This window comes from Fukomys damarensis, unplaced genomic scaffold, assembly GCF_012274545.1.
Source record: "Fukomys damarensis isolate Sample0158 unplaced genomic scaffold, DMR_v1.0_HiC HiC_scaffold_8, whole genome shotgun sequence".
NCBI lineage: Eukaryota > Metazoa > Chordata > Mammalia > Rodentia > Bathyergidae > Fukomys > Fukomys damarensis.
Genome location: NW_022900920.1, coordinates 23,258,779 through 23,283,557, shown reverse-complemented (window position 1 = coordinate 23,283,557; position 24,779 = coordinate 23,258,779). Strand labels below are relative to the sequence as shown.

General features: G+C 48.5%; 2 protein-coding genes across 3 annotated transcripts in view; one reads left to right on the top strand and one right to left on the bottom strand.

The window, feature by feature from the left end:
• Positions 1-23,527, top strand: part of Habp2 (hyaluronan binding protein 2) — a 30,040-nt gene extending 6,513 nt beyond the window's left edge. Inside the window, exons 2-14 of one of the 2 annotated variants that reach the window (XM_010634605.2) lie at positions 1,014-1,200; positions 4,442-4,478; positions 10,947-11,057; positions 12,457-12,564; positions 13,716-13,832; positions 14,590-14,709; positions 15,183-15,354; positions 16,465-16,562; positions 17,530-17,785; positions 18,897-19,039; positions 19,682-19,816; positions 21,028-21,173; positions 23,091-23,527. In XM_010634605.2, coding sequence (XP_010632907.1) covers positions 1,165-1,200; positions 4,442-4,478; positions 10,947-11,057; positions 12,457-12,564; positions 13,716-13,832; positions 14,590-14,709; positions 15,183-15,354; positions 16,465-16,562; positions 17,530-17,785; positions 18,897-19,039; positions 19,682-19,816; positions 21,028-21,173; positions 23,091-23,252 — 1,641 coding nt within the window. In that variant the 5' untranslated portion in view covers positions 1,014-1,164 and the 3' untranslated portion in view covers positions 23,253-23,527. The remainder of the gene's footprint in view (positions 1-1,013; positions 1,201-4,441; positions 4,479-10,946; positions 11,058-12,456; positions 12,565-13,715; positions 13,833-14,589; positions 14,710-15,182; positions 15,355-16,464; positions 16,563-17,529; positions 17,786-18,896; positions 19,040-19,681; positions 19,817-21,027; positions 21,174-23,090) is intronic. The other variant, XM_010634604.2, reaches the window with a different exon arrangement.
• Positions 23,528-23,529: 2 nt separating this feature from the next.
• The window catches only part of Nrap (nebulin related anchoring protein), a 67,619-nt gene continuing 66,369 nt past the window's right edge, over positions 23,530-24,779 (bottom strand). The window contains exons 42-43 of the mRNA XM_019209015.1: positions 24,486-24,617; positions 23,530-23,929 (exon numbers count right to left, since the gene is read on the bottom strand). Coding sequence (XP_019064560.1) covers positions 23,831-23,929; positions 24,486-24,617 — 231 coding nt within the window. The 3' untranslated portion in view covers positions 23,530-23,830. The remainder of the gene's footprint in view (positions 23,930-24,485; positions 24,618-24,779) is intronic.

Here is a 24,779-nt window from a genome sequence, read left to right as displayed (position 1 = left end):
ATATATATATATATATTACATAAATTATATAGTGCTGATGCTCCCACAGGGCAAAGAAGCAGGGTTTCATGGGGTGACCTGCACATTGGCCATCACTGTCCTCTGCCACCTGCTGTGTGCACTGTGACCCGGAGCTGTGTCTGCAGTGGGACTGGCCCTATTGACCTGTGTGCCCTCACCCTGTCCACGCCTTCCAGCCCAGAGGCTGCAGCCAAGCTTGGCCATGACACCCAGCTCTCTCCAGGCCCCTGCCCTTGGATACGATGCAATCTTTCCCTGGTGGCGGGCAACATCTATCTGCTTCCTGGTAGAACGCGCATGGAGGAAGGGTGGCTGGGATTAGCCAGCCTTTTACCTACCAGGAGGCAGATTTCACTGCTCTTGGCTCTTCTGAGCTGACCCTCCAACCTGACGGACGACAGATCCAGCCCCGAGTAGCCTCCACTGTCTCCCAACTGTCTGAGGACGTTTTCTGCCAACTATATATAACTCTGGAGCACCTCAGCTCAGACTTCCAACCTCAGCCTTTTTGTTTTGTTTTCCAGAAGGTGTAGAAGAAAGGCAGAGAAAGAACCTGAGTTGAAATAATCCCCAGATTAGAAATAGGACAAAATAGATTAGACCCAGTAACCCCTGGCCCTCGACAAAATTATACCGTAAACCATTAAGATCAGATCTGTCCCTCCCTCCTTACTAACCATTTCCTGGAATACACCGGACCTGCGACAAGCTCAGCCGTGGCTGGGAGGAAGATTAGGCCCCATTGACACTGGGAATGGAGGTGGTCGGAAAAGCAGGCAGCACCATGCGTGCCTTTGGATCTGGGCGGAGATGTTCATTGAGATGTGGGCTGGCCGAGGCTCACATGGCTTCTCTGTACCCTGCCAGGCCTGAGCCAGTGTGGACAAGCCTTCCATGGAGCTGACTAAGAACGGGGGACCTGATACTCAGCCTAGCTGGACACTGGCTTCTTTCAGGGTCCTGCCTCTTTCTCTTCCATCCTTTTGTTACAGCATGTGCAGGCCATGGCTCCCTCATTCCTGACAGCAAGCCTAACGAGAGCAAGGACCCTCACGGAAGACTGACTCTAGTATAGTCCAGCTCCAGAACTCATTGGCATTGTGGACAATTTAATCTCTGCAAACCTGTTTTCTCACCTCCAGAATGGACAAAATTATAGTACCTGACTCATCGAGCATGGTGTGTAATAAGGAAGACAAAACACCTATAAAAATTTCACACAGTCCCTGACGACTGTCAGTTCTTAAAGAATGTAAACTGAGATCATCCTTCTTATCCCTTCCCCTTTTTAGTTCTTCTCTTCCTCCTCTTCCTACATTAATGTTCCTCTGGGTTGCAAGTTTCTGGAGTAAGAGCTTTTCTGTGATTCTGCTGCTTCTGTGGAAAAATGGAATGGAATGACAGCACGAAAGGAGGCCTCACTGTGTCCACCTTCCCACCTGTGCCATCATACAGGCCTTTCCCACAGGGAGCCCAAAATACCCAGCCTCCACCATGCACCACGGCCTCTCTGAGTGGACACAGGGAGTCACGGGGTGACTCATTCATGCCACATAACCAGACGGTGGCGGCCTGAGCTCCCTGAGACCTGGGGGTCTGATGAGCCAGCTTCACCCGGAAGGAAGTTCCAGTGTCTTAAAGTTTGGTTTCCCTCCAGCGCGCGCACCTAGAAGGGCACATATGCCACCTGCTGGCCATGGGGAGCATGACACCTGGCCACTCAGGCTCCAAGGAGAGCCAAGATTTGGCTTTGGCCTGGTGCAGATCCTACAGGGCCCTTCCCCTCCAGGTCCTGAGAAAGGAGGTACCCCAGAATCCCCTGTCCTGTCTTGACCCGTCCTACTAGACTGAAATGCAAGAATTCGGGGAGAGCTGGGTGGCCCTGGCACACACACCCACAGTGTCCCGTCAGGTGGTCCCTGTTCAAGCCCCCAGGCCCAGGATGGCCATACCCCTGACCTGAACATCCCCTTTCAACAAAGCCCCCTTATCCACCCCTCCCACCCTCCAAACCGAACACCTGTCCCTCGTAGAAGCAAGGCTGGTGGACTGTGAGGTAATCAACAGAGACCGTACCAGAAAACATGTTTTGGTAATTTCCCAAACCTACAAGAAAACACAATGAATATCTTTCATCCAGCTAGATAGAGGAGCAGTTGAAAATATTTTGCCACCTTTATGATCTCTCTCGTTCTCTTGTGTGTACGTGTGTCTATATGTTGTGTTTTATTTGCTGAATCACCTGCAAAAAGAGAGCAGATATTGTACTGCATTTCAGTTTGCACCTCCTGAGAATAAGCACATTTCTGCTGGGAACTGTGCTGCACACCTGTAATACCAGCTACACAGGGGAAACTGAGGCAAGAACATAGCAATTTTGAGGCCAGACTGGGCAATTTAGTGATGCCCTGTCTCCATATAAAAAAATAGAGTGGGGATATAATTCAGTGGTAGAGTAACCCTATGTGCAATTTTCAATACCCAGTACTGGGGGAAAAAAAGAGCAAGCACATTTTCCTATGGAGTTATAATACCATTATCCACTCTCGAAAAAAATCAACACTGACACAGTAAAACAATCTAACAAAAGTTTATATTTACATCTCCCAATTGTCTCAATACTGCCCTTTATAGCTTTCTTTAAAATCCAGGATCCAATCAAAGGTGCCTTTTTGGTTATGTCTCTTAATAAGTGTGGCCCTCTGTCTTTTCTGTCTTTTGTGGCAGTGATACTTTTGTAGAGTGAGGCTAGTTGTTTTGTGGTATGACCACAGTTTGGATCTCACAGTTTGGACTCATGGTGTGACTCACAAGTAGGTTTTTTATTTTTAATTTTTATTTTTTTTGAGACAGGTTCTTGCTGGACTTGAACTCACTGTGTAGCCCAGGTTAGCCTCAAACTCATGACAGTTCTGCTTCAGCCTCCCAAGTTCTGGGATTACAGATCTGCACCACCAAGCCCAGAACAAGTAGATTTAAGATATGCATTTCTTTTGTCAAGAGCACTGTTTGTTGATGTCATATCCTCAGTACATCATATCAGGTACATTTTTCCTTTCTCTCTGATTTATCATCTGCCTACTTTCTCGAACTGCTTAAGAAATCCCCACAGTAGACAGAAAATTAAAACTTCCACTGAGCCTACAGAAGCAAACATACCAAAGAGTGTGATTTATGTGGGCACCACCAGGAAGATGCATTCCATAAAGCTCAGTGCCCTGCAGCCATGACCCAAAGGAAAAGCTGTCAAATGATAAAACTTTCACTTTCTAAATCGGAGGTCGCAAGCTTTTTCTGGAAAGCGCCAGACCGCACATTTCTCAACTGCATTTTCTCTGTCACAGAGTGCTATTGTAGCACAAAAGCAGCTATAAAAATGTAAACAAATGAACATGACTACTGTCCAATAAAACTTTATTTATAACAACACAACTCGGAGGCTTTGCCCAAGGGTCTTAATGTGCTGACTTGTGATGTAAATAAAAGAACACATTCCAGTTATTAGATAAGCAAAGCTTTCTTTTCCTGCTAAGTGCTGAGTGCTAAAAGGACCTTGTCATATCATTATTTTTTTATTCAGAAAAATTTTTTGAGGGATGCCGTGTGCCAAGTATTGTGCTGAGTACGTATTGGGGAATTCATCAGTGACAAAGCAGACAAGAGGCCTGCCTTTCTGGAAGACAGGGTCCAATGTGAGAGACAAAGGACATGCAAACAAACCTAAAATTGTATACTGTAATAAAGGACCATGGAGAGAAAAGCAAGTACAGCAGCAAAATAACAGGGGTTTAGGGATGTGATACTGACAGGATATTTAGAAAAGGCCTTCCTGAGAAGGTGATGTTTAAACTGAGACCTGGTAAAAGTCATGGAAGAGGTCCAGGCAGAGGGAAAAGTCAGTACAAATGGCCTGGGGTGAGGGGAGGGGTTGCTTGCACCATTTTGAAACCAGATGTGGCCAGAGCTGAGTAAGAATGGTGGGATGGAGAAGTGTGGGAAGAGGCTCGTAGGTCACAACAGGTGTTTGGATTTTATTCCGAGAATAATGGGAAGTTCCTGGGGAGATTTTAGCGTTCGTGTCTTTCCGATCTACTGGAGGGCCGTCACCCAAAGAAACCAGAGACTGGAGCATAAACCCTAATCTTACCACGGCTGTGTGCCATTGAGTCTCCACTATCTCCTCTTGAGCAAGGCCAAGAGGGTTGTATAAGAACAGCGGGCACCAGGGCACAGTCAGGCAGAATAGCTCCACCGCCCTAACCGACGGGGACAGCAGTCCTGGGCAGCCTGTTCCCTGGTGTGGAAAGGGTTCAAGTCCTGGAGACACCCGGTGCTCTGCGCTGGATATGGGCCTCTGGGTCACAGCTGCTCAGGCCCACCTGACTCACCGAGCTCTGCTCTGTGTCGTTTTCTTTTTCAGTTCTTCTTGAAGCCATTCCCCGAAGACCTGGACCCAGGTGCGTGTGCTGATCACCCCAGGGCTTCCTACCCACCACAGACTGGTTCCCCAAACAGGGAAGTATTGGAGGGTCCTTGGGGTTGAACTGGTTCCGAAATATCAGAGCCTTCTCTTTCCATGTGCTCAGAAACGTGGCCTTCACTCAGTACTTGCCACAATTTGCAGCGGCCAGTGACAGCCCTCAGGGCCAGTCTCAGGACCACAGAGGAAAACTGCTGATGTGGTTAAACGCCCCAATTTTACAGAGGCAGGGACGAAGACCCAAAGAGGAGTGGCACCCTGTTCCTGGTTGCACAGCCCTTTGGTGGCTGAGATGTGATGAGGAGGGAACGCAAGGGTGTGACTGAGCAATGGTCAGCTCCAGAAGGCTTAGTGCATACCTTCCACACCTGCAGGGAGCCAGGACAAGTGGCCCGCATCCCAGGGATGACTTGCGCCTGCCATAGGCGCACACTAGCACCCCCACTGCTGTTTCCATCTTAGGCGCATGGTGTTCCCTATCCAGCTGGGGTCCCAGCCTCTCTTAGCTGCTTGAATTCCCAGGGAGGAAACACCATCCACTGTTACATTGGCCAGAGGCCAACATCCCCAAGGGTGGGGCCCTGGCTGCTCACTGCAGAGGACGGAGGCTGGCACAGGAGGCTCTGGTTATGTCTCCACTGTCATCAAGGATTTCTTTGGAGTAAAGATAGTGGAGACTTGGCCAAGTGCAGTTGGAAGTCAGTGCTCCCAGCAGCAAAGCTGTGGATGGCAGAGACTGATAGAGGCTCGGAGTGAATGAGGCTAAGTTTGCATCCCAGCCCCTGGGCTCAGGGAATGGCACCAAAATACACAGCAGCATGGCATGTGTGCTTTTGAGAGAATCTGCATCTTTCTCCAAAGGGAACAAGACTATTCAGTATTCAGTCAGCTTCTAGAAGGCCCAGATTCAGAGGCTGCCCTTGCTGGTGGCCTCAGCCATTCTACAGGGAGTCCTGGGCCTGGGGCTGCCAGGGCTATACCGCTCCCTCAGAGTGCTGGTCCCTCGCTCCAGGGGCTCCTCAGGCCTGAGTGTCAGAGACAGGCTGCAGGGCAACATGGGAGCAGACAGTAAAACTCAAGGGACCTTTCTCTTTTTGAGTGAAGCAGGCCTATCCCTGGACTACAAGCTAACTTTGTAGGAATTCAGAAGTATCTCTTCCTCAAAATACTCTGCTGCCGTCTTCCAGAAAGTTGGAAAATGTGTCTGCAGTGTGTATGACACCCTGGAACACACAGTGAACAAGTAGAACAACTGTAAAGCAGAGATCACAGAAAAGGGAGTGGATTCCTTGCATGTGTCCATAAGGCTTATTGCTTTAATTCAATATACTGAAAACTGAAGGGGCTGTTGGGCTCTGGAGAGGTAATGAGTTTCCTCATCACCAGAGACATTTAAGTGCAGGTTGAAAAATAGTGTAGAGCAGAGGGGATGGAGAGCCTTGGACGTAGCATCCTGAGAATCTAGGCTGTAAAAGAAGCCTGCCAATAGCTTCTGAGAAGTTGGTGAACACATGAAGGGCCCTGCAGTAGGCCTCCCCAGGCCCCAGAGTCTTTCTGGAGTGGTCTCTGAGCCCCTGGCTGTACAGCAGATGAGAAGCAGTGGCTGGGGCTGCCTGTGAAGGGCTGGTTCAGTTTTAAGAGCATCCGTGTCAGGTGCCTGATTTAATTGCACATGAGGGTAGTGCTTTGATGGAATTTGCCAGATCCCTGCCAGCTTCAGACAACAGCACAATGAAGAGGCCCGGTGCTCACGCACTCACGCCCTCAGGCACGCTGTTGCTTTGGTTGGTCTTGCTGGACACGGTGCATGACAGGGCCTGGCTAGAGCAGAAGGTGCCCGGTCCCCTGTGAGTGGTGGCTGGGGAGGTGGCTATCAAACGGCGCAGACCCTGCCTGTCTCCCCAAAGCAGGTGACTCACAGCCAGCAGGCCGGCAGAAACGCCTCTTCAAAGCTGACTCGGCTCTGCCCAGCGCCGCGGGCTGAGCCCGTCCATCAGCTGTCCCGCTCCCTGCCAGCAAGGCTCTCTGCTGGCCTTGACCCATCAGCCAGACTGGAAGTGTCAAATGCAGTCCGACAGGGCTGGGGCCTGGGGGCCCTCTTGGAGGAGCCGTCTGTGCCACGGTGATGGATGACACTAACAGGGACGACATTCCAGAGATTTTCATTCCGTTCCACACATCTGGCAAGCTCTTTAACTGGAGCAGCTGTGAGGTTCCCGTTGGAGGAACTCTGAGCATTTGTGGAAAGACCCTGAACATGGACCCCAGCGATCCTGGCCAAGGGACTGGGAGCATGTTCTAAAGAAGATTTCTCAATCCGCATAACTTCCTGAAAGCAAAGACCCATGGAGTTTCTGAAACACAAACCCACCAAAGGCTCCCAGCTCATAAAAAGGCAAACAGGATCTGGAGTCGGGTGGACCTGGTTTACCACGTCCTTGCCCTGGTTTTTCTTGGTCCCTAGAGCAGGCATAAAGATACAGATTCCAAGGCCCAGTTTCCAAGTTAACTAGGATTATGTTCAACCACATTCACTTCACCTAGTGCCTGAAGCACAGAAAACATTCAATATGTAACAACCCGTTACTAGGATTGTTTGGGTTAACTCAGGGTTCTCTCAGCATTCTTCCTGATGATTTCTAGATACAGACTCTGAGAGACAAATCCATATGGATTTCTTTTCTATCTAAAATGAAATGCTTCTGACAGCCCCCCTTTTCTTCTGCAAAGCTCTTCCTTTCTAACAGCCCAGAGAAGGACTCAAATAATCTGAATTTAAATAATCTGAATTGGAACCAGATATCAGGCCAGGCAGAAGCCCTTTCTACTCAGCAGAGCATTTGGACAAGTTTGTAGATTCCTACAGAGCTCATCAGGAATTTTCTTCACTAAATACCTATGGGCCAAATCTCACATAGCCTCTTTCCTAAATCCCCCATTGGGTCCAGCAGAATCCAGCACTGTGGTCAAGGCTCTGTGCCAGCCAATCAGAAAGTGGGGAGGCTTGGCCACTGAGGGAAAATCCATCTGCAAACCAACAGCTGACCCATGCTGGACATCATAGGGTAGAGAGAAGAATCCAGTAGCCCTTGCTCTTAAAAAAACAATGTCCAATAGAGGAAATGAATCAGATAGACCAAGCTAATTCCCAGAGAGAGGTACAATCTGAGACTCCGCCACTAACCTAAATTCTACAGCCAGCTGTATCTAAAATGATTTAGCCCACTTGCAACCTAATATTAATGAAGCCCCGGGCATAATACACTACCCCAACTCTGTGGCTTCAATCACTCACCATGTATTTGGATATGAATTCCTTGAATTAGCAACTTGGCTGGGTCCAACTGAGCAGCTCTTCTGATACAGACGAGGCTGTGCTGATCAGATTCCCAAAGCCATGCTTGGAACTGTCACGTCATCACAAATGCCTCTGTCCCAGGCTGACCTAGACACAGCAGATGGGCAATGGAGCTGCAAAAGTCACACAGGTTCAGACAGCTGGAGAACCGAGGCATCTTTGTCATCAAATTGGCTCAAACCGAGCCAGAGTTTCTGGACTTGGCCCCGTCTGGCTTCCCTACTTCATCGCCAGCCTTTACTCTTCCTGTTTGGCTGGATTTCTTCCCTCAGCCAATGCAGACTGCAGGTTCCTTTGAGGACAGTGCCACGGCCCATTCTTCTTCGTGTAACTGTGCAACTCTCCACTGCCTCCAGTATCTCTGGCACCTGGTATCATACTTGGCCCATTGTAAGTGTGCAATACAAGTTTCTTACACAGACGGGAGAGCTGGGTGCCGGTGTAATGGGTAACAAACAAAATAAGCTTGAAATGTGGAGGTAGAGCAATCATCCCAGGCGACACTCTGAAGCCACCCAAATATAAAGGACCTGGTGTCATTCTTGAGCAGCCCTCCACAGCCAGATGGCTTCTGCCCTGGGAGTCCGAGGCCACTGAACCTTTGCTGGGCTTCACCACTTCGGCGAAGGTTTCTGGACCCTCGTGGAGAGGAAGGACTTACTGCACTTTAGCAGGAATACAATTCCGAGCCTCTGCGTTTTATTCTCATTCAGCTCTTGTTAGTCAGCTCTCTCACTGTCGGGACACACACACCTGACACCCACAACATACAGGAGGAGAGGTCTAATTTGGTTCGTGGTTTCAGACTGTGGTCAGCTGGCTCCAAGGCAGAAGAGTGTGGCACAGCAAAGCTGCTTAGTTCATGGTGGCTGGGAAATCAGAGCAGAGCATAGGGGCCAGAGAGGGAGGGGGTGAGGGACCACATGTGGTACCCCAGGTCACAGCTCCAGGGCCCCCTTGGACATGCCCAGGAGCAGGCTCTGTTATTTTACTAGATGTTTCTTAATCCAGGGAAGCTGACACATCACGATTAACGGTCTCCCACCTAGGCCGAAAGACGAACAGAACTTGTAAGTAGAAATTCAAGTCTAAATCCTCCAATAGCTATTTCATCTATCTCCCCTCAGCTGGAAAAGCCACACTATCCCTTCTGTGTAAGCATCTGCATCCCTCCATTTCCAAATATTTCAGGGGGTGGGGTTTTTATGGATATAGCCAAGATGAAATAGTCTGACCCCCCACCTATGGGAGTGATAGGAGAAATTATAGGAGCAAACTGAAGGGCTCTTATCTGTAAACACCTGCTGGAAAAACAAAAATTCTCCAAAAGAAAGAAAGAAATGATGCAGTCATATCATTGTCCCTTCCAAATGTCAGCTTGAAGTCTTTCATGTCAAACTCAGAATGACATTTTTTTCCAACTTTCTCACTCTCTTTCTCTGCTTTATGGTGTGAGATGGAAGGAAACTTTATTTGCTTCAGGAAGACAATGGCCTTATCTTCAACCTAGATCCTCATCCTTGGAAAGGTGGCCTCCTCTGGGAGCATTTTCATAGTGGGGAAAAGCAGCTCAGGAGAAATAATGAGCAAGCAAAGGGAGGCTTGACTTGACACTGTGATAAATGAGGCGCAGCCTTGCCGAGGAGCCAGGGTTGGTGTATTCAAAAAAGAAATAAAAAGATAGTTCCATTTTAATGGGAAATATAAAACAGCCATTGTGAAAAAGTTGATTTTTCAAAAGCCTGAGAGATAAAGACTATAACAGAATGACGGAGGGATGAGTGAGATAATGTGGTTGATAATCAGGCTTAGGTAGAGTGCAGTCCTCCGCCTCATCAGCTGGCTCTGTAGGAGCCCTTTTCAAGTCTGCGTTCTGCCTTCTGCCCTGCCTCATTATCATATGCCTCTCTGGACAGACAACTTCCTTCCAGTTTCAACTTGCCAAACTGCTGCACTCTCATCTGCTGGAGAGAACAAAATTAGCCTAACTTTCTTCAAATCCCAAACTTCTCTCTCCAAGCCATGGAGCTACCGGCATCTTCTCAGGCCCCAGACGACAAAGAGCTCGAACCCAGTCTTACACATATGTGTTTTTTCCCAGAGTCAAGACTAGCATGAGGTTTATAGTTCTGGTCGACTCCCGACACTGCCTTCTCTTTCAGTAGGCACGACCTGCTCTCGAGGCTGTACTCAGGTGAGTCCTCATTAGTAGGCTGGGTATTCGATAGGCACGGCTGGACACTCTTTGACGAGGTAAGTCTGAGTTTAGCCGAGGCAGTGGAAGCCAACAGTGCAAGCGCTTGCTCACTTACATTGAACTAGGGAAATTTAGGGTTAATGCTGACCAACTGCCTTACTCCAGATCCTGCTATTTATTATCCGTGTGACCTTGGGCAAGTTACTTAGCCTCTTTCTACCTCGGCTTTCTCAGCTTAAAGCAGAGCAGATAATACACTTCCTCGATTTTTATGAGGATGAAATGAAATGGAAAAAGGACAGCCTGGTGCATAAAAAAGGCTCAATAAATACGATTCAACTTGGGAGGAGTAGTTTGATGCCACAAACAAAAGGAAATTGACAGATTTCTTTTGCCTCATTAGACTAAGATGATTAATAAAGTCTCATCAAGAAATAGTATTCACAGAACTTTCCACTGAGGTACTCGAGCGCCACATGACCTGACCCCGGAAGGCCCCATGTAGAACTTTAGAGACCTTCTGGGTCCCGGTCCTCTTCCTCTTGCACCAAGATGCAAAAGCCAAGGCATCAAGAATGTAATGGCTTCTCCACGGTCACCAAGGTTACTGTCAGTGGAATGTCAGGACTCGACATCTCCCACTCTGAAATGAGTGCTCTTGACCCTGCTGAATGCCAACATCATCCTGCTAGAGCATTAGTATCCTCCAAATGAAAAGTGACACAGCCTGACCCTTCCTGTCCTTCCCCATCAGTGTGAAGAGCTGTAAAGACATGTGATCCCTCCTTAAGGACTTTGATGTCTTGGAGAAAAGGTGTTCAGCTAAACAAATCGCTATCTTATCAAAGGAAAATGATAAGCTTTTCTTCTGTTCTTTTCCCACCCCATAGATTGGACTCCTGACTTCTATGACTACAGCTACGAGGAAAATATCCAGGAAGAGAAAGCCAATACTTCACTGGCCTACTCTGAGAATCCTGACTGGTATTATGCAGATGATGGTGGGTACCAGATCTGCTCACAGGAGGGCAACATGTTCAAGGGGCTTACTGTGTGGCTTCTCTCTGACCACCACCAAAAAGTAGATACTGACAATTTTGTTTCAGTTAGAAACACATACCATGAGAATGGAGAGGTTTTTGGAGACCACGTACCCCACCCTCAAATGACGGATGAAGTAAGTGAGGCCCAAAAAGGAGCTGACTTGGCCACAGTCATGCAGCAAGTTGATGCCTCATCATCCAGGTCCCCCTGACACTGTGAACAATAGTCCTGTTCTAAGTCATTTCCATAGCTCTGGTCTCAGATGGGGATCTAATTATGCAGAAGAACTTGAGTAGGCATTGAGCATCAGGCTGTAGCATTTACCAGTTTGGATTTGCGACTTTCCTTCCCTTCCATCTTTTTTGTGTTTTTCCTTCTCTTTTCATTCTTCAGAAACTTTTCACAATTGTTAGTGTGTGTGTTGTGTGCACTCACGCACAACACGTGTGCTTCTACCACACATGTTTTTGTGTTGTGGCTTTTTTAAAAAGAGCAATGGAACAGAAAAGGAAATAAGAAGCCGGGTCCAAGCAAAACCCTGTGCCTAACGCAGGAGAAGGTGTGGAAAGCACTCAGCAGCTGCAATAAAAGCTGTGTAACTGTGCAAAGTGGCCAGGAAGGCAGGGCCAAGATACAGGGCATCAGGGGAACATCAGAAGGGACTATCAAAACAAGAGCCAGGCCCAGGGATCCTAGTTCCTGAACCAAAGAACAATGTGTGTGAACAGAAGGATAAAGAATTCCCCAAGGGAAGATCCATTCAGACAGCCATGAAAAGCCAAAGGCACAGATGAAATATGACAAAATCTAACTGAACAAGTAGTTGAAGAAAGATGAAGGCCACTGGGTCATTTCCTCCTCACCGTCAATTCTTCTGTCCCCTCTTGCCTTTGGTCTTCTCTCCTGATGTTCAGAAAGCTTGTGTTTCATTAGAGGTGGGTTTTCCCCCCACTCCTGACCTCCATCCCTGGGCACTGGAAGTAGGGGAGGTCTCAGCCTTGTGAAATGCCTTCGGCATCAGAGACAGACCCATGCACTCCCAGCAAGATGGGAGGAGAAAAACACTCATGAGGGAAATGAGGAGTTTCGCAATGAGAAAAGCTCCATCCAGAGCCAGACGGAGGGGACACAGTAGCGATTCCTCCTTGCCTCTCCTCTTACCTGCTTGAGTCCCTCTCTCTGACCTTGCAGCCTCAGTTCTCCTTGCTCTTTAAGAATGACTTATGTTTCCCCCTTTGCCCAATCACTGGTTCTGCGGCTGCTGTCATTGGGAGCAGGAGAGTGAAGTTAGGCAAGAAGTGAGGGTGTCTCGTGAGCTGCCCCTTCTGGACCCTGACTTCTGCCTGTGTGTCTTAGATCCGTGCCAGTCCAACCCTTGTGAACATGGTGGGAGCTGTGTCATCAGCAGGGACACCTTCAGGTGCAGCTGTCAGCCCCCCTTCTCTGGGAACAGGTGTCAGAACGGTAAGTACCTCTCCCCCAGGTTCGCTCTTAGATTAAACAGGAAGCCATTCATTCTCTGAGCCTGGGTGGTAAGAAGGGCCAAGTGGACCCACGGATGGGTGATTACTGCACATGGGGCACGCCTAATGGATTTCTCTGCAGGTCCCGGCGGCACTTCACAGCCTCCTCCTCCCACACTGAGACAGGGCTAGGGTGTCCATTGTACAGACGAGCAGATGGAAGCAAATAGGAAATAGAGCTGGAGTGGAATCAAGATGTGCTGTATTCCAAACTCAGGGCTTTGTGTTTTGAATGGTTAGACTGACTACAACAGAGAGATATTGTCCTCAAATGGGAGAGTGTGTTGGTTGTCAGGGCATATAAAACCCAAACCAGAGACGGAGAACCCAGAAAAGGCATACGCTTGCTCATATCCACACAGCTAATTAGGATTTGAGTAGAATACAGTCCTGGAGCCTGACTGCTGGCCCAGTGTTCTTTTGACACACCAGCCTCAAAGTTCCTGCCTTTGGTAAGCTCTTTGGGCAACATGAGGCCATGGCACATAGCACTGGGAATAGAGCTCCTGTGGGTGATTGTGTCCCTAGGGAGAACCCAGATCCTGTCCACTCTAGCAACCATCTAACTAGGGTGGGAGTAGTGAGTCAGTTCTTACAACTATAGAGAACTTCGTAGTTGACTTCTTTTCCTCTGTGTCCTCCTGACGAATTCCTTCTGTTTTCAAAATTTATATCCCTTCAATAAATGCTTCTGGATGACGATATCAGGTGTCAGCCCATCATTTGGGTTCATTCCTCAACTTCACAAAAGAATGACAAAATATAAAAATAAGTCATTTACAAGATGGACAGATTAAAATTGCACCTCTGTTTGGGGAAGGCATAAAACTTTAACCATGTTTTTATTAAGATGGAGAAATATAAACTATGGGAAGCAGAAAGCACACAGGAAGCAATCACCCATGATCCTGGGGTAAGAGAAGCCTTGTCCTGGGTCAGCATGGTGTTTCAGAACCATGGACAAGGCCCAGGCTAGGTCAGCCACACCCGACCCAAACATTGTGCTGCGCAGGAGTCTCTCTAAGTAAATTGTGCCTCAAATACTGTCCTGTCTTATACTTTCTCTTGTACTTCTTTATGGATCTCCTACAGTGAAAACCAAGTGCAGGAACAACCCATGTGGCCAGGGCGAATGTCTCATTACCCAAAGTCCTCCCTACTACCGCTGTGCCTGCAAACATCCTTACACGGGTCCAGACTGTTCCAGAGGTAAGTGGTGGAGGCTCCTTTTCTGCTGAGCTCTCTCTGCCCTAGCTTGTGCCTGGAGTCACTGCATCTTACGGTGTGGACGTCCAGATGCATCCAAAGTCTTCATGGCATCCAAGATGGTTCTTTTAACTAGGGCTTTTATGAATCTGTCTTTCTCAGAGAGTCCAATGGGAAGTGACCGATCTCTGTGCCTTCTCACTCAAAAAACAATCATCCTGAAACTCACCTCCTCCAGGAAGTAGGTGCAGATGTATTCCTGAGATGGGCCAACCTTGGGAATTAGTATAAATTGTTTGAGTCAAGCACTGTCCTAGAATATTTATATTCTCTCTCACATCCCCCCAAAAACTGCAAGGAAGAGTTCTACAATTACAGAAACTAAAACCCATAGAGGATAACTAAGTTGCTTAAGACCACACAACTAAAAAGGGCCAGAGCCAAGTTTCAACCTAAATCAGACCCACCCCCAAAATCCTTCTATGCCTTTTGTCATTTCTTATAATTGGCCCATTTACACACACTTTTTATTTTTTTTTGCATGGCCTCCATGCTTATTGCTTTATCCATGCTTGCTCACACTCTCAAGGTCCATGTGCACACTTACCAGAGTCTCGGTGGGTCCATCTTTCCATTTGGTGACCCATCTTTTGTGAAAGGGTGACACCAAAAAAAAAATGCCACCAATATCTCCTCGTCACCTCAGGTGGAGATTTTGCCTCCTGAGGAGCCATCCTGGTCCCACTTCCTGTGTTCACAGTGCTTCCGGTGTGCCGGCCAAATCCCTGCCAGAATGGCGGCATCTGCTCACGCCATCGGCGGAGATCCAAATTCAGCTGTACCTGTCCTGACCAATTCAAGGGAAGATACTGTGAAATAGGTACGATCTCTGACAGCATTTTTTTCAGAAATCCATGGCCAGGTGAGGCATCTGTAATTCTTCCCTGTTGCCAAAATGTAGTTTAAGTCAAGTTGCCCAGACTCTTATTCTATTGCTTCATCCTTCCATCCTTAGGGTATCAGGTGCATCTGATGCCAGGTAAAGAAAGTAATCATCTGGGAGGCAGTGCAGCCCCGAAAAATGCACCTGAGCATATCTGGGGCTCAAACCACCTTCCAATAATTATTTTGTAAGCCAAAATTAAGGGGGAAAGTTCCCAGCTCCATTTCCAGCTAGCATATTTCACATTTTTAAGCTGGGTCGAATCTGGAATATCCTTGAAATTTGTGGTGAAATCTCAAGGTGATGAATATGCAGGCCCAGTGTTACTGACCACTGCTGCACCCACCAGCCTTCCCAGGAATGGTGTAATGTTGCTCCCAGTTCTCACACTTCTGCCTGCTCTCTCTGAGGTTCTGATGACTGCTATGTTGGTGATGGCTACTCTTACCGTGGCAGAGTGAGCAGGACAGTCAACCACCACACGTGTCTGCCCTGGAACTCCCACCTCCTTGTGCAGGAGAATTACAACATGTTCATGGAGGACGCTGAGAACCACGGGATCGGGGAGCACAACTTCTGCAGGTAAAAGTTCCCTCCTCTGTGCTCAGTCCTGGTGGCTTCATTTTGAAACAAATCATTGAGATCCATTAGCCGTCTGTCAAGGAAACTATCCCACTCAGGACAGGTGAGGTTAAGCTGCTGAAACAAACAGTCCCTAGATATCAGTGACTTAAATGAATCACAGTTTCTTACTAATGCTGCCATGTGTGTCATGTGGGTTGGGGGCGGTGATGGGAGGCAATTTACCTCCACATCATTTCTCAAACACCCAGGAGTAGAATGGACAATTGGAAAGCAGAGCATTAAAAAAAACTGCCTCAATTCGTAAGTGACACATTATCTCCCTGTGTACATTTTATTGTTCAGAAGTCATCGCATGGCCCCACATAACTTTAGGGGAGAAATAAAGGGGAGTAAATGGACTGTCTGATGAGCACAGTCTCTACCACAGTTTTCCTGAGTAAGGATAATGCCAAGACCACCCTGGGAATGACTAGAGTTACCCCCTGCTTCTTTGGCTGCCTCCATGCCACTCCACTTGAGTAGCTGGTACTGGACTCGGCAGGCTTCCTCCCACTGCCTAACCAAGGCCAAGGATTTAGGTGATTTTCATACAAGCAGTGGGGATCCTTTGTATGGCTTTGAGCTGCCTCTACAAATAAGAGGCCTTTCCTTGCATGAGCACGAGTTACATTCAGCCTGCACCCTCCTTGAGCTACTCCTTCCATGGGGGCTTCCTTGGCAACTTTCCTCTGAGGATTACCCGGCCTGAAATTCAGAGGTTCAGGCAGAAAAGCCCATTGTGTTTTGTGGTTATTTTACTTCTCCGACACAGAGTCTTCAATAGAGATCGAGTTTCCTTTCCTGTGACTAATTCGATGTGACCTGTGGGTCTGGCCCAAGGCCTGTGAACTACTTCCTGGTCCTTGGGACTGTCCTCTAGAAATTAAGATTTTGACAAATAAACTGAGACTAGCCTTCTAGACTATGGTGTGCTAAGCCATTGGAGGATTGGTTTGGGAAGAGACCCAGGGGAAGCCCAAGGGTGTGGCAGCCTCTCATCCAAGGGTCCTTCAGTGAGGCTGTGTTCACCATTCTCTAAGCCTCCTTATGTTTTGTTTTTCACTTTAGAAACCCAGACGGAGACCAAAAGCCCTGGTGTTTTATCAAAGCTAACAGTGATACGGTGAAGTGGGAGTACTGTGATGTCTCCGCTTGCTCGGCTCTAGGTAAGCTGGTGGATGCCCCCAGGCCCCTGGTGGGAAGGTGACATTCCATAGATAGATATTGTTGGCACCCCAGCCTTTGCACCCTGTCCTCCCTCCAGACCCACTTTCCCAACTCAGCTGGTGGATGCCCCCAGGCCCCTGGTGGGAAGGTGACATTCCATAGATATTGTTGGCACCCCAGCCTTTGCACCCTGTCCTCCCTCCAGACCCACTTTCCCAACTCTCATCCCAGTGCTAACCTACCTCCCCACCTCTGCAACACTCAGGAGGCTGGACAGGATGCCTTTGTCAGCTCAGGCCAGGTAGTCCTACTATAAACTCTTTTCCTGGCTCCAGATCAGGATGCACATCCACTGTGTACAGGTCCTCTGCTGTGTGCTCGGCACTAGGCCAGCCCTCTGTGTGATCACACATTGGCTCGGTCCCCACAGCCTCTCAGGGTGCAAGCTGGCCTGAATTCCAGCCTCACCGCCTTCCTGCTGGTCTTCCTGGCCCACCTCCTACTTCAACCAGTGGTGTTCCCTCCATGACAAGTGCCTTTGGTAATATGGTTGCCTCTGTTTGTAATACTCCATCCTATGTCTGCCCTTGTCCATTTCCAACCATTATTAGGAAGCAAAGCCAAGCATCCTCTCCTCTGAGAAGTCCTCTTTGGTTTTCAGTGTGACATGTTATTTCTCCCTCCTTACAAGACCAAGGAAGGGAGCAAGGCAACACTCAGACACACACACACACACACACACACACACACACACACGTACACTTTGAAATAAAGAGGAAAAGCAGCATTTTCACTGCTAGTTCAAAGGCTTACTTTATATTAATAAAGACTTTCAACAAATATCACTGTGCACCAACAGTATGCACACACTGTGCTGGACTCCAGGCCATATCTCGGGCTGGCTTCTTCCAAGAGACTAGAAGGAGGCTCATTCAGTTGGGTGATCTGTTTTCTTGTGTCCTGCAGACACTGCCAACCCAGAGCAGAGTCCCATGGAGTCCCCGGTCCAGCGTTTGGGGTTTGACTCCTGCGGGAGGACAGAAGTTGTAGAGAGGAAGATCAAGAGGATCTATGGAGGCTTTAAGAGCACAGCGGGCAAGCACCCATGGCAGGCATCGCTGCAGACCTCGGGGCCTCTGGCCACCACCATGCCCCAAGGCCACTTCTGCGGGGGCTCACTGATCCACCCCTGCTGGGTGCTCACTGCTGCCCACTGCACCGAGTGAGTGACCACCAGGTGACTCAGATGCAGCCTGGTGCCCTCCTCTTCCCACTAACCCTGGAAGCACTAGGGGCAAATGCTCCAGAGGCCAAACTGTGGCTTCGAAAGACTAGAGAGAAAGTGGTTCTCATATCTACACTGCCTAGCGTGGGCTTTGCACGCATCATAGGACATTTAATCCTCCAAATGAGCTCCTGGAAGACAAGCCAAGAGGGAAGGAAGGGATTTTTATCTGTTTCATTCACTATACTATCCTCAGTGCGTACAGCAGGTCTTTGTACATAGCAAATGTTCAATAAGTTCTTTCCCTTTTCATTAACAAGGACCTGGGTCTTGGAAAGGCTTAGCACCTTCCCCAAGCCACATGAAAGGAAAGTGAATGGGAACAGAACTCATACTGACCTGCCCTGAGCAGATAAAATAACCTGCTGCATTGTCTGATGTTATTATGGGTGAGCCTCCAGGGTTCAGTGTCCTCGCCTAGGCCTCCTCCTCTGCACCTTGGAGAAGCAAGTGGCTCCCGGGAGCTAAGGGATCCCCACCTCCTCTGAGTTCCCTAGGTACGTGGTCAGAGGTGGTTCCAGGAAGCCCAGATTTTGGAGGTTGCCTTGACAGTCTTTCAGTCTACCATGTAATTAAATTATCTGGGAGCTCTAGGAGGTACTCATATAGAAAGTTGGGCATGCAGGGCCAGGGATTTAGCTCAGTGGTTCCAGCACCTGCCTTGCAAGCACAAGGACCTGAGTTCAATCCCCGGTACCAAAAAAACAAAACAAAAAAGAAAGTCAGGCAGCAGACTTGGCATCTGCCAGTGAATCTCAACAGGTTTGTTCAGGACCTTTTTGGCTGTCCTTTACCAAGACCCGGGGAAAATAGGAGGCCTCGCTGGAAAGATGGGATAAAAACAACAGTTCATGCCTGGAATTAGCTTCTGTCTATTTGGAACCCACAGCAGGATCTGTGAAGGACAAAAGGTCTGGGGATGAAGGTGCTGATGCTGCAGAAGGCCAGAGTCAAAGATCACACAGCTCGCCAGGAGCATATCGAGGATGTGGGTCTTGCCTCTTCCTGTCCAGCGCAATTTCCCAACCATTTTACTTCCCCCCTACAGCATAAAGACCAAACATCTAAAAGTTGTGCTGGGGGACCAGGACCTGATGAAGACAGAATTCCATGAGCAGACCTTCAGAGTGGAGAAGATAATCAAGTACAACGACTACAATGAAAGAGACGAGATTCCACACAACGACATTGGCAAGTTCCCTCTCTGTTGGCCCTCCTGTGTCTCACCTGGGTGGAGTTCTCCACTGATGGGAAGATGGGGTTTGATTCCAGAAGGTTCTCATGATTATTTTGGTCCCTTGTGGACCCTGTAAGGTAGAGAATTTATTTCCAAGACTATATGTTTGTGCTGTGGAAACATGAGCACGGACTCTTAAACTGAGGGGAAAAGGATGTTAGGATGTCAGGAGGAACATTGCATTGGGAATCCCACTCCTGGCTTCCTAGCTGGGAGTGGGCCACTCTTAGGGAAAATAAGGACACTATTGTACAACTCTAAGCTTCCTGATACTAACATGGGCACACCTGGCACAGGCACAGAATGCTCTGGTACAGAGGCAATGACATTGTTAAGCAACTGCTCAGTTCTGCACCCTATCTCCCCTCCACAGGATCTCTCTCTCTCTCTCTCCTCCCTTGCATTTATTGTTCCTAGTATCACTCTCCGCCTGTGTTACTCCTCTCAAGTTCAAAAAATAACATGATGAGGGAAGGAACTTTTCAGGCATGGAGGGTGGAGTTTCCCTATCAGCACCTTCCAGAGCAAGCTGAAAGCTAATGCTTCCCTGCCAAAGAGATGAGGTCACCTCCATTTCTTTCCCTCTCTCCATCCAGCTTTGCTCAAGTTAAAACCGGTGGATGGGCACTGTGCTCTGGAATCCAAATACGTGAAGACTGTTTGTTTGCCTGATGATTCCTTTCCCTCAGGGACTGAGTGTCACATCTCTGGCTGGGGAGTGACAGAAACAGGTGAGTCAGTCCCAGCATTCTCTCCTAGCTCAGAGGAGATACATCAGCCAGAGAAAAAAGGGCCCACCCCAACTGCCCATCTAACTTGAAATAAGAGTAAAATGCATTATCAAAAGAAGCATGTGCTTCATCATTCAAACTCCAGGTAAATCTTACCCTTGACAGGGAATGTTCCCTGAGCTTCCCTGATCACCATATCGGTCTCTGGCCCCTGCCCCCGGATACTCACTCTTCTCAACATTGATCCTATATCCACAGAGATCACTGTTCTTCCCTAGGTGGACTGCAAGAGCTTGGACTTCAGTACCAGGCAATTTGCAGTCCATCCTTGGCTTTGTTACTTGCACAACTCACTTTTAATTTCTCAATAAATATTGCCAAGATTTGGAATAATGACCAAGGCAAGATTATACCCTTAAACACAAAGACATTCAGAAGGCTATTTCAAGTCTTTTCCAAATACTCCACGCATTTGTTGTCTCTCCCAATTTTGTCCTTAATAATGGAAAGTAAGAGTCACTTTAGGTCTCTATTTTTAAAGAAAGTAAAATGTCATAGATCAAAGTGTCAGAGGTTTTAGGGAAAGAGATTTTAGGCTAATTGGAATGAAGGCCAACCAGAAAACTCTTTTTGCAGCTGTCTGCATTCCAGGCCATCCAAATCTTTTGGCCTCTCTTCTACTCAGTATGGTCTAGACAGCATGGCAAAGTCTTAGTTGAGAATCCCAACTCAGGTTAAAACAATTTTATTTTTCACAAATAGCCCTCTAAAACAGCATGTTCAAAGTCAATGACATATTTCAATTGATTTCATTATCTTGGGGGGTGTCTTCTCTCAGAAGCAGATAATGTAATGCACTAGGAAACCTCATTCCATCATTCAGAATGTACTTATGCCAGCCATTCCGCTGATGTTAGAAACCTTTAACGATGGCAAAGATGTCATCCATGCCCCTTTGGACCTCATGGCCTAGTTAGGAGCCAGAGGAGGGAATAAATGGCCGTGTTCCATTCTGCTCAGCTGCATAGGATCACTGAAGGCTGAAGGAGAAGGGTCCCAGTCCTGGAAGATGGGGTTCTTCTGCCCATCTCCTGGGAAACCCCTTCCTTCCTGAGCTGAAGGGTGGTGGCCTTCCCCTCACACCACTAGCTTCAGGTGGGGTAGGTGCCACCCTGGTCCGCACAGTAGTAACTCCTTTTTTCTGTCCACAGGGGAAGGGTCCCGGCAGCTTCTGGATGCCAAAGTCAAGCTGATCGCCAACACCTTGTGCAACTCCCGAAGACTCTATGACCAAACGATCGATGCCAGTATGATTTGTGCAGGGAACCTACAGAAGCCTGGGCAAGACACCTGCCAGGTCAGACTTAAATGCATTTGGTGAAGGAGAAGCTGGCCACAAAGGCCCTGTAGAGCCCTGGAATGGGAGCCAAGCCACCTGTCCCAAAGCTAAGGCATAGGCAGGGAGTATCTGACCGCCCCTCCCCATATCTGAAGCCAGGGTGACTCGGCATAATGACCACAGTGGTCACATTGTGTGCCCTGCGATTTAACTGACTGAAATCACACTTTGGTGAAGGGCGCGTCACTGTCATCGTTTTATAGTTGCTTAAGAAAGTCACATTTGCCTATAGCAATGGGATAGTGAGTGATAGCCCTTGAGTTTGAAAACCCCAGCTCTGCAGGACACCAGAGATTCTGCCACTTTGCTCCACTAGGTTTAAACGTGGAGGTGGCACTTCTGGCCTCAGTGTTGGGCAGAGTGTCTGAAAATCCCACTGAGCAATGAACTGCCCACAAGAGCAATGACTAAAAGGAAAGTGATATAAGGCCTAGAGATATCATAGTGACATTATTAATCATCGGGGTTTCAATGTGTGTGGGACAGATGGGCAGAAATAGGAACAGACAAAGACAGGGATACAGATATTGATTTAGCCCTAGAAATCTACATGACTCTGTGCACAGCCAAACCTAGAACCTGCCTGACATCCCAGCTAGTCTGGACTTTTAGAGTTCTGCCCTCACCCAGCTGCTGAGGTCTGTGGTGACCCAGGGGCGCGGCAGGAGGTGGCAGCTCCATCAAATGGTTCTAAGGGGAGGTCAGGTCCTGCCTCCTGTCAGAGCCTGCTCCACACAGCTCTTCGTGGGGTTCACGTCACATAGGGTCCATCCTTTCTGATGCCAGGAACACCTTATTTTAGGATTTTCTGCCTAACATCCTTATAAACCATTCAACTTTCCTGGAAACCCCAACACAGCCCCTTAATGGAGCCTCCTGCAAAGGGACCCAACAGACTTGCCAGCCTTGGGCCCACTTTGGGAACAGAAACTCAAGTTTCTTTCATTAGGGTTTGTAGCTGTATTGTGACCCTGAGTCCCTTCCCAAGGAACCACAGATATCTATGTACTCAGGGAAGGGGCAAAGGCAGATGGGGGCATTTTACCCTAGGCCCCTAGAAGATGAGTAAGAAAAGAGATCGTGCAGTTCTCTAGATAATCCGGGACACTTGTAGGTTTGGAAACAGATAGCCATGAGTTGGCCATGACCTGTTTCTGTCTGTTATTGTGTGATCTTGATCACCCACCTAAGGAGTTCTACAGTCTCGGGCGCCTCATGGAACTAACATGAGCATAAGATCATCAGCGGGTCGCGATGATTCAGCGAGGGAGTTCAGTTTTTAAAGATCTGTTAGCTGTCGTGCATGAACAGCATTATTCATGAGTCTCCTTCTCACTACCCTTTCCTCCATCCTTATCCTCACCACTGCCACTGAGGACTCAACACAACCAGACTCTGTGCTGTGTGCCTTACAACCAATGTATCTTCACAGTAACCCTGGGGGAGGGTGCCAGCTGCTATGCATAGTTTATAGCTGAGAAACTGAGGTCCCAAGCCACATGGCCAGCACCCTGCAGAGCCTGGGTTGGAACCCAGAAGATCGAACACCACCCCTTTAGTCACCTGCCAGAAGGATTAGTGGCAATGACACTGCAAGAGTAAGGATCAGGGTGCAGATTCTCCAACTACATTGTGACTGCAGCCCTCGGCTTCTCTACCAAGACCTTGTGGACTCCTGGTGACAGTGTAGCTTCTCTCTGCTCAGAGCCCTGCCCCACAGCAGGAATGAGAAGAGTGTCATGAATGCTTTCCAGAGAAGCCCACATGGCCAGCGGGCAATTAACTCCACCCCATCACAGCTGGCACCCTTGAGAGATGGGGGGCATCTCTGAATGTGTCAGGTCCACAAGGCTGAACTTCTGCTTTTTCCCTTAGGGTGACTCTGGAGGTCCTCTGACCTGTGAGAAGAATGGCATCTATTATGTCTATGGGATTGTGAGCTGGGGCCAGGAATGTGGGAAAAAGCCAGGGGTCTACACCCAAGTTACCAAGTTCCTGAACTGGATCAAAGCCACCATGCAAAAGGAGGCTGTCTGAAGTCCTGGAACCTCAGAGCCTGTCCTCTTCTGCACCAGACTAAGTGGACCGCATGGGCAGTGAGGAACACCCCCTGGAGTCCCCAGGAGGCCACATAGCAGAGTGAGTCACTCTGGGCAGAGACACCTGCTACCCACCCTGGTCCTGATGGCCGGCATCCACACCACTTCCCTCTGCCTTCATGGGGAGCCCAGGAATGATGCACTCAACACCGGATGCATCTGCATTAGCTTTGCTTCCCTTCAGACAACTGTACCTTCTAGAAAATCAGTGTTCACAGAGACTGCCTCTGCCAGGGACACCTATGAATGCCATGCCCTGGTACGGTCACCTTGACTCTTTACTCCTCATCCCAAACACCTAAATTACTCAGCAGCACCCACCATTCTCATGCAGGTATCACAGAAAAGAGTAAAAATACAACATCTTCTATTTGCTTTCAGAGTTGGCATTTTAATAAAGGCAGATCTAGGGTGCCATTTTTACATTTGCTCAGACCGAAGCCATCTAAAGTGGGGCTCTGAAAAGCAGACTTCCACTGTGGCTTCATTCTCAAGAATGGGGTAGAGGCTGTTCCCTCACATCAGCAGAGCCTTCTTCCTTTTGACATGCAGGATCTCAGTGGCATCTGGGTTCACCTCCCCCCTCAGATGATCTCCAGCCACCTCCGGCGCCCCCTGCAGAAATCAAACGCATCCCCCTTGTTAAAATGAAGCCCCCCACCCCAAAACATGCTGAGAGGAGCATTTCACCCATCCATCCCCCCTTTCTGGTCCCTTCCTCCACCTACCCAAGAAAAAATATCCTCAAGGTAAGAATAAGAAAGAAGCAAAGCCAGTCTCTCATTTACTCATTGTGTCTTTCTTCTGAACAAAGTAGGGTTCAAAATGCAGGCTGTTGTAGCTAGCAAGTCCCTGACCCTTTCTGCACATGTAACAAGCAAGCAGTCAGCACAGCCTGGGTGCCCTGGCCCGGGATTGATGTCTCCCCGGTAGGTTTGCCTCTGCAGAACTAATGGCTGTGACTTCAGAGAAAGCCCTGCAGGAAATTTAACCTGCGTGTCATCCACCCGGTCATCCCAGACCCATGAAATTAGGCGCCTTGCTCAGCTGCATTTCACACTTCTTTAGAGCAAGCTGACCTTTGGCCAAAAATAAACTTTGAAAAGAAACAATGACTTTGTCTTTTCCTGTGGTCTTGTCAGGCGGGGTGAGTGTGTAGCTTGCTACTCACATGAGCCCCCTGGAGCCCCAGGCCCTTCGCTCTGGCCAGTTCTGCAGCTCTCCGAGCCATCTCCACTTTGTAGGAGCCAGGAGGGGTCCAGCCAGCACCTCTGGTGAGATTCAAGTCAGATTTGTACTTGACCTTGGGGGAAGGAGGAAGCGAGAGGAAGGTGTCAGCAGGGCTCTGGGTGCTTTGACCACAGAGTGACTCGGATTAAAAAGGCAGCCATAGATGAGGAATATGTTGTCCTCAGTAAAGCCAGGACAAGGACAGCAGATTCGTCTTGAGCCAGAGCTTCCCGGC